The 8198-nt window shown below is 43.8% G+C and overlaps 1 protein-coding gene across 4 annotated transcripts in view; it reads right to left on the reverse strand.

Annotated features, from left to right (window-relative positions):
• Nucleotides 1–1686: 1686 nt before the first annotated feature.
• Nucleotides 1687–8198, reverse strand: part of PAX6 (paired box 6) — a 10480-nt gene continuing 3968 nt past the window's right edge. For 2 of the 4 annotated variants that reach the window (XM_010004256.1, XM_010004255.1), the window contains exons 4-9: nucleotides 6584–6742; nucleotides 5636–5718; nucleotides 5221–5371; nucleotides 4983–5080; nucleotides 2885–3035; nucleotides 1687–2090 (exon numbers count right to left, since the gene is read on the reverse strand). In XM_010004256.1, coding sequence (XP_010002558.1) covers nucleotides 2005–2090; nucleotides 2885–3035; nucleotides 4983–5080; nucleotides 5221–5371; nucleotides 5636–5718; nucleotides 6584–6742 — 728 coding nt within the window. In that variant the 3' untranslated portion in view covers nucleotides 1687–2004. Of the gene's footprint in view, nucleotides 2091–2884; nucleotides 3036–4982; nucleotides 5099–5220; nucleotides 5372–5635; nucleotides 5719–6583; nucleotides 6743–8198 lie in introns of all 4 variants that reach the window. The other 2 variants (XM_010004254.1, XM_010004253.1) reach the window with 1 other exon arrangement.

The following is an 8198-nucleotide window of genomic DNA, read 5'->3' on the forward strand; positions in this document are numbered from 1 at the left end:
CTACCTCAGCAGCACCACAACTCTGCTACTCCAAGTTTACAGTGAAGTGTTATCTGCAGTGACAAAAATGCCAAAAGGAAAACACAGCCAGCCTAGATACTATCTTTACTTTACAAAGGCTGCTTGTGATGCCTGTGCTTTGACTCAAAACTCCCCGTGCACTGGCTTTTGAGATCCCTTTTTCAGCGCGGCATCGCAAGTAACAACTGCACCACAATGAGCTAGCTTCATAGATATGGGAATGTTTAGATTTCCCTGCCAGTGACTAAAGGCCTTTAGTTTTCACTAGCCAGTCCCAGCTCGCATTGTTGTTGCCTGTTGATTTGTCTTCTGTCATTATTCCTTGACATGCAGCTCTCCACCCACGCCCACACTAACAACCCTCACACAAAGCGCATTGAGGTATTAACCAGGTTACAAGTTCAATGGAAAATTACACTAAGATTGTGCTGTGTGGCAATATAAAGGGATGGTATTCACTTTCCCAAAGAGCCTGTTAAAAACACAGCTGTTTCTTTTTTTTCTTTCTTTCTCTCTCTTTTTTTTTTTTTTTTTTCCCTTTTTAAACATCCTAACAAAACCAATTTTTGGAAGTCAGGGATGTATATTTGTGTGTGTAAGTGTCAATACATACTTGATGTAAATTAAAACAGACAGACACGAGCATGCATCATGTCTCCACTACTGACTGGCACAATGCAAACTCCCCACTGGAAATTCTCCTGGATTCTGGAGTTCATTTAGAACATCCCCAGAAACCTGAACTAAATAAACAACCTCCTCTTGCTCTCAGCTGCAATTAGATACGTGAACCTATCTTCTTTTTGTTCGCCCAAATTACAGGCTGGTGGAAGAGCTGAAAGTCTGTAAAAACATTTCTTAAGAATCCCTCCTTATTGAAAACTGAAAATAAATTAAAAATAAAGCTTAATGAGATTAACCTAACACAGTAACAAAATTTGCAACACCACACTATAAGGTTAAAAAGAAAATAGTATAATAAAGGAAATACAAAGGCTTTGGCATGGTTTTTACAATCAACAATGGTTAATTTTGATATGTAGTTGTGAACAACTTCAAAACACTTAAGTTTAAAACTCTTGCAAGCACTTTTAATTGATTAGGAATGAATTCTAGATGCACAAAAATGATTGGACTGTGAACAGTAGTACAACTATATCTAAGAACAATTAACTCTTGCCGACCAAAAAGAAACGTATGATGCATGAAAATGTGTATAAAACATCTATAGAATATTCTTGTCAAATATAAATGAAATTAACTTTATTATAGAAATCATTCTGGGAGATTTCTAGGGAAGACAAATACTTACATTTCGACATAAAACAAATTGGATTATATCGAAGACACAATCTACCTTTTATCTATCAAACTCTTTTCTTCATCGAAGTTCTCTCTTAACCCCTGTTTGCACATAGCTTCTTCAGCCGTTAACAACCTTTGGAAATACCAACAGATATTTTTCTTACATAAATCTAGTGCGTATTGTTCCAGGTTTAATTATATGCAATGGAATGATACAAACTTGGAACATCAATCCATAATCTATGAACAGATTGGTAGAAGTATTCGATATATCTTGATAAAACTCTTAAATTCGTGGCAAAGCTTGTTGATCATGGCTTCTTTTTTTTTTTTTTCCTTTTCTTCTTTTTTTTTTTTTTAAAACAACTTCATGACCAACACAGATCAAACATCCATCCAGTCTACATTGTTCTTTTTTTTTTTTCATTATAACATACAAATGCCCATTTACAAATAATACACCAAAATGAATAAAAGTTTGGATACCAAAATGAAGATTTGTTCCAACTGATATAATGCCTTCAGTGTACAAAGGTCCATGTGAAAGTCTTTTCCATGTGTTACAGCGTAGGGCACAGTTGCAGTACAGAAGTACTCTGAGAGCCATTCTTCCTTTATAAAATACTGCTGAACATCCAACTGTTGTCCATATAGTCATTTACAGAATTAACACATGTTTTACTGTAATCTTGGCCAGTATTGAGACATATCGGGTTCACTGCCAGGAACTTGAACTGGAACTGACACTCCAGGGGAAATGAGACCTGAAAAGGGAGGAGGGAAATGGATATTTTAGTTTTCCTGCATGTAGCACAAGTTCTTCTTTACAATTTCACAGCCTGTAGAATTGGGGGGTGGGGGACATGGGGGGTGTATATTTTAATAACCTGTGCACATCTCACTGATTTGTTGTTATAAATAAACTGTCATGCTTTGAGATAAATGCCAGAGCCTCAGCTCATTTGTATCAGTTGGGAATTCAGCCCAAAATACACCGAACACTTCTATTCTTTCAAAATGTGTCTGGATTGCTCATGTTTATGCTGACACCCTTTTTTACCCTGTTTTGCCTTCTCCTGCGTAAGTTAATATTTCTACAGGTTACGTGCCTTTTCCATAACTTCAAATCTTTAGCAAAAAACAGACTCTGACACAGACATGGAAAAAACACGCTCAGTCTTGCAAACACTTTCACGTACACTGAAGTCACAGGTATGAGTATCTCCACTGAAATTCAACAGTGAAATAAACGCTGCTTTAGAAAGTAATTATACAGGGAAGATGGTGCGGGATGGGAGCCTCACTGAGAAAGTTTCCAGTTTACCACTATTCAAACTACCTCTGTTAATCATCCATCTTTCATCTACCCCTTCAGCAGAGGCTTAAAAACCACACTTTCTGCTCTAGCCCATGAGGTTATACATTTTCATCTTCTGCCCAATTCAACAGCTACTCAGTCCAACAGAGAGACCTCTCCCAGCAGTGGGGAGAGTCTTCTCCCAACAAATACATATGAAAAACCTAATGGCCAGAGCAAGGAAGCCACACGGCTACTCACCTGTGGAAGTGGTGCCAGAGGTGCCCATCGGCTGGCTGTTCATGTGTGTCTGCATGTGAGGAGGGGTGTATGTATCATAGCTCCGTCCATTCACCGATGGACTGGTGGGCAGCATGCAAGAGTAGGAGGAGGTCTGGCTGGGTACCGGGGGCTATGGGAGCAAAGGACAAAACTGTGTTAAGTATCAGCTGAGGTAAACACAAAATTACACTCTTCTGGCTGGGTGTGCCAGAATGCACAAGCAAAAACAAGCTTCAGTTTCAAATTCAGGGACCTAGATGTGAATCCCGATCTTGGAACTCAACCAAGCAGCCTCTTCCCAGAAGTTTTTAGTATACAGAAACAACACGGACAGTTACCAGCACCTTTTTAGACACATTTGGAGAGCAGATCCCTACATTTTTATGCTAACCAAAGCCAAGGAACCAAAGCCCTATTTTGTGCTTTTGTAGAAGAAAGATGTCTCATGCCATTTGCAGCTACTCAGACATAGAGTAAGACTGGTGTCTTCTCTTGCATTTGGTGGTGTAACTAAAAACTATTAGTGGTGTAGCTAAAAATCACTCCACACACTGATCCTGCATCTGCAAGAATGTTTCACAGACAATGTGAAAATGCAAACGTACATATGCTTTGATTCCCCTTCAGAGCCTCAGTCACCCCAAAATCATGCCAGCAGCATCTCAGTAGACCAGACATCTCCATTTATCTAAACCCCAACCTCTAAAAACCCACCTTCCATGGGAGGGGGCACCTGGGGGCAGTGGGTGAAGGCTGGTATGCTGCCAAGGAGGGACGAAGCAGGGGCATCTCCCACTCCAGGGTGCCAAGGGAGTGGAATGCACTAACACAGGGGAACAGGAAGCAGGATGAGTAATTTCCACTCTGAGCACACAAGACTCAACATGTCTGCGTATATTTCCTCCATCTGCATGTCCCTGACACACGCCATCTCCGAAAAGACTGACAGCACACATGCTGTGCTCCAGGAGAACCAGCAACGTGCCGACAGTTCAACTGCCAAATCTCCCACTCCAACATCGCGTGGCCATCACAGCATGGTGGCCACGTGGACAGGACTTTCCAGAGCACTTGTATGTGCCAGGTCCATGCCCAGGTGGCTGGAGGTGAATCAAGGGCCTCCTGCTTTCCCAAGGGTCCCCTCCTGTATCAGCCTTTTGATCTTTTGTCATCTGCTGTGAGCCCACTGCCGGGAATGGCACCGCTGGCCTCCGACGTCACGGAATAGCGACCTAGGCAACGTCATTTCTTTCCATGGACTTGTGAGACTCTAACTTTATTTGGTTAATTTTGGTTCAGCAATTAGTAACATAGTAATTGCTGCAGTGAAGGAGTCAGGCTCTCTAATCTGCTCGCCTGTCTCCAGCAGTGGTCAATGCTGTGTTCCTCAGACAAAGCTGTAAAACTCCCGTAATTGGCCAGCACCTTCCTAGGCCAACCCCACCATTAAAAAAGGAGGAATTTTGCATCTGAAAGGTCTATAGAAACAGACCCCAAAGGAATAGATTTCTTCCTAACCCAGCTGGTGATCAGCTAATGCTTTCAGGCATGAGGATTGACAGCTCTTGCAATTCTGGCTTAGCTGGCATAACCACTGATGCTAATCACATCCCTCCCTCGCTCAGGTGCTCCTAATGTGCTGCCACCACCACATTACCTACACTGAGAAGGTTGGATCCCTCCAGCAGCTTATTCAAGAGGCAATTTCCACAATACTGCACCAGTGGGTTCCATAGGTTAACCATGATTTGTGGGTTCTGGTAGTTTTTTCCCAAAAACGTTTTTTACATCCCAGATTTGTTGCCTTGTAATTTTGAGGATCTTTCTCTTTTAAAATTTTGGAAAAGGGCTTGTTAGAATACTGGGACTTACAGTGCCCTTTCCCTTGTGATTCTCCCAAAATAGGGTATCTTTTCAGAGACTGGGGAAGCCTTTGATGCTGGTTTCCCTGCCGTGTGGTTTGGGTTCATAACCCCATATCCTGAGGAGGAAGAGCCCCCTGCCCATGACCCCACACACCCCAGGGGCCATTGAGTCCCAATTGAGTGTCATGCCATGGTGGTCGCACCAGACTTACTTGCATAGGCAGGTTGTTGGCCATGGTGAAGCTGGGCATGGGCGGCAGCGCGCTGTACGTGTTTGTGAGCGCCGTGTCCGTTCTGCCCAACATGGAACCTGATGTGAAAGAGGAAACTATAATAGAATAGACAGATAGATGAACACATTAGTTTAACCACAATTACAATTGGCAATACAGTCTCAGATTCTCATTTTCCCAAGAGGATGGATGAACATGAGGGGGTCAGTGGCATTACCGGGGGTAGTTGGTTGTGGGATCGGCTGGTAAACGCTTGTGCTGAAACTACTACTGATGGGAATGTGACTGGGAGTATTGCTGGCTTGTCTTCGCTGGTTCCTCAGCTTCTCTTCCCTTCTCCACTTGGCCCTTCTGTTAGAAAACCATACCTGGAAATACAGCGTTCGAGAGACATGAGTGACCTTACAAGGACTAGATGCATGAGGTCTACCCCACGTACAGGCTGAGCTGGCAGCGTAGCGGGGCAGCATGGAAAAGCACACCCCAGCTGCTGTTATTTCCCTCAAGGAGGAGATGAACAAATACCCACTCATAGATAGGGGCTGCCTTGTGCTTTGAGAAGCCAGGAATAATAAAATTGTAATAGTAACAATAAAAATAATAATAGTCACAATTGCACAGCAGCTCAGTACCTGTATCCTTGCTTCAGGCAGGTCTATTTTAGCAGCTAGTCTCTCTCTTGCAAACACATCGGGATAGTGGGTCCTCTCAAATTCTGCAGAAGGAAATATTGTTGTGTTAGTTGCAAAGAGTCAGTGTGGCTGTAAAGTCTGAGTCCTTCTTGTGCTGCCTATGCTCTAAATGCTCTGAAGAAGTACTGCTGCAAAGGCATAGCTGAGCTTTTCTACGTGTGTGTGTGTGTGTGTGTGTGTGTGTGTGTGTGTGTGTGTGTGTTAGGAAGGAATTTGCCTTGCCTGCTGGGGTGTATCACTGAGAGGACAGGGGGGATAGGATGCAATGCTGCATCTTTCAGGCAGCAGCAAGGGCTTCTGTCTCTGCTGAGGGGGTCCCCAAGGCAGCTCTGACCCTGTCACTGGGAAGTGAAATGGCACATCGCTAAATAACAGCAGAAAATAAGAACAAAGATGCGCAGCAGGTCAGAGGTGAGGTGTACCCAGGCCAGTCAGGGAAAAGGGCACCTGCTCCCAGCCCCAGGCAGTGGCAGCACTGGGGATGGGGAGCGAGTGTGGGGGCAGGCATGGGGGGCTGCTGCCAGCCCCAGCTGCCTGCCATCTCCTTCCCAGCACACGGCAATGCTGCCCAGCTGGGAACACGGCACAGGCGGCAGGAAGAGATTTATCCCCCGTGAGAGGAGCCTGGGGTGTAATATCAATGTTTTGGTATGATCTGTGCCCTGAGTACATTCCCTTTGAACCTTTTAACAGATTTTTCAGTGCCTATCACAGCCATTGATGAATATTTGGAGCTCAATGAACACAACAGCATGGAGGGAGCCACAGCCTTAAAATATATACATATATAAAAAGCATATGAATGCTGTGTTTCCATTCTGCTCTTAATAGAGCCAGGGCACATTTTGCTTTTCTCTCCTGCTTCAGCCTTAGGAAAATGTCACTCACCTTTCTCAAGGGCTTCGATTTGCTCTTGGGTAAAGGATGTCCTATTTCTCTGCAGCTTTCTTTTCAGCTGAAGTCTCATTTGGGCTTCGTCTGAGTCTTCTCCATTAGAGCTGATGGAGTTAGTGTTTTCCCCTCCTCCCTCCTGTTGTGGACAGCCATCTGCGGAACCAAGAGTCGGAAAGTGAAACGCAGGCACCCTTGTTTTAAGATCCCTATCAGAGAAATAACACGATAGGAAACAAGCTCAGCTATGTTTGCTGACACCCTCTCCTAAAAACGTCTTGGGTATCAAAGCAACATTGCACTGATAACATGGGTAACGCGGAAACATTTCAGTTTCCAGCGTTATCACGAACATCGGAGATGAAGAATTACGATTGCCTGGGCTTAATTTCATTTTGTTTTTCCTCTGGAATACAACCCGCATGAAAATACCTTCCCTTGAAAGTGATTCTTTCCATGCATCACTGCTGAACTGCCATGGCAGTCTCCTCTGTCTGCCGCATTTATTTACCTATTGCTATATTTAAAATAGTGATGTTCAGTATTTCAGATTATCTATAATCAGTAATTCCTATCTAGTCAATTAGGTGTTGATAGGTTTGCAGAAAATGCTATTAAGAAACCAAACCAAGCTTGTAATCTTTTTTAAAAAATATTTATCCAGTTTTTATTTGAATTCTGCACAGTCAATTTCATTTTAAAGGTTGTGAATTTAGAAGTGCCTGCATTGTTCTGCAGTTTTATTCAACTATTGTATGAGTGTGCATTGCCTTGACACCTATTACTGAGCACAGCTGTAATTATATCATCACCAAGAACAGCCTATAATTGCTGAAAATGGAATTTTATATTTAGATAAAAGGACTGTCCATTCTTTGTAATGTGTTGCACCAGAGAAAAGTAAGATTTCTTTTAAAATTTTAACATGTAATTTTAAAAGAAATAGTCGCAAGTTCACCAACTAGCTAAACACGCCATTCTGCAGCTGAACGCTTGGCATATCATTTCAGCGGTACGTTTTTAATGAGGGCATCTCCACCACTTTTAATGTAATTTCTGTCAGGAAACGGGGGGAAAGTTGCATCGTGCTGCTCTCCTGCCGGGCAGTGCCGGGGATGCGTCCCGGGGCCGAGCGGCTTTGCGGGGCTCGGCGGGCACCCCGAGCTGCCGGGGGCGAAAGAAACGGACCTTTCTTGCCCAGGCGGAGAAGTCGTTGTCTCTAAATTAGCTCTCCCTCTCCTTTCAAAGCATATTTTTTTTCGGGGCGTTTTGATGTCGCATAAAGGGGGGGACGGGATGAGGAACGCATGGGCTACTTATGCTAATTCCCTTGAAAAGTTACGCCAAAAATAAATAGCGACACTCCCGCTACATCCTTTAAATATTGTGGGAAATCAACTTTAAAGTAATATCATTTATAATCGGCGAACAATGGCCCCGGCCTTCAAAGCTCGGGGGGAATTGTGACAGGATCTGGTGGGACCCTTTCAACCACTTTGAAATGTTTTAAAACCCGAACTTTCTCCCCCATTTAAACACAGGGATTCAGCGGCCGTGGTCACCATATGGGCGGCCGCAGCCCCCCTGAGGCGGGCCGGCGGGGGGGGGGCGG

Source organism: Chaetura pelagica, unplaced genomic scaffold, assembly GCF_000747805.2.
Source record: "Chaetura pelagica isolate M959 unplaced genomic scaffold, ChaPel_1.0 scaffold119, whole genome shotgun sequence".
Classification (NCBI taxonomy): domain Eukaryota; kingdom Metazoa; phylum Chordata; class Aves; order Apodiformes; family Apodidae; genus Chaetura; species Chaetura pelagica.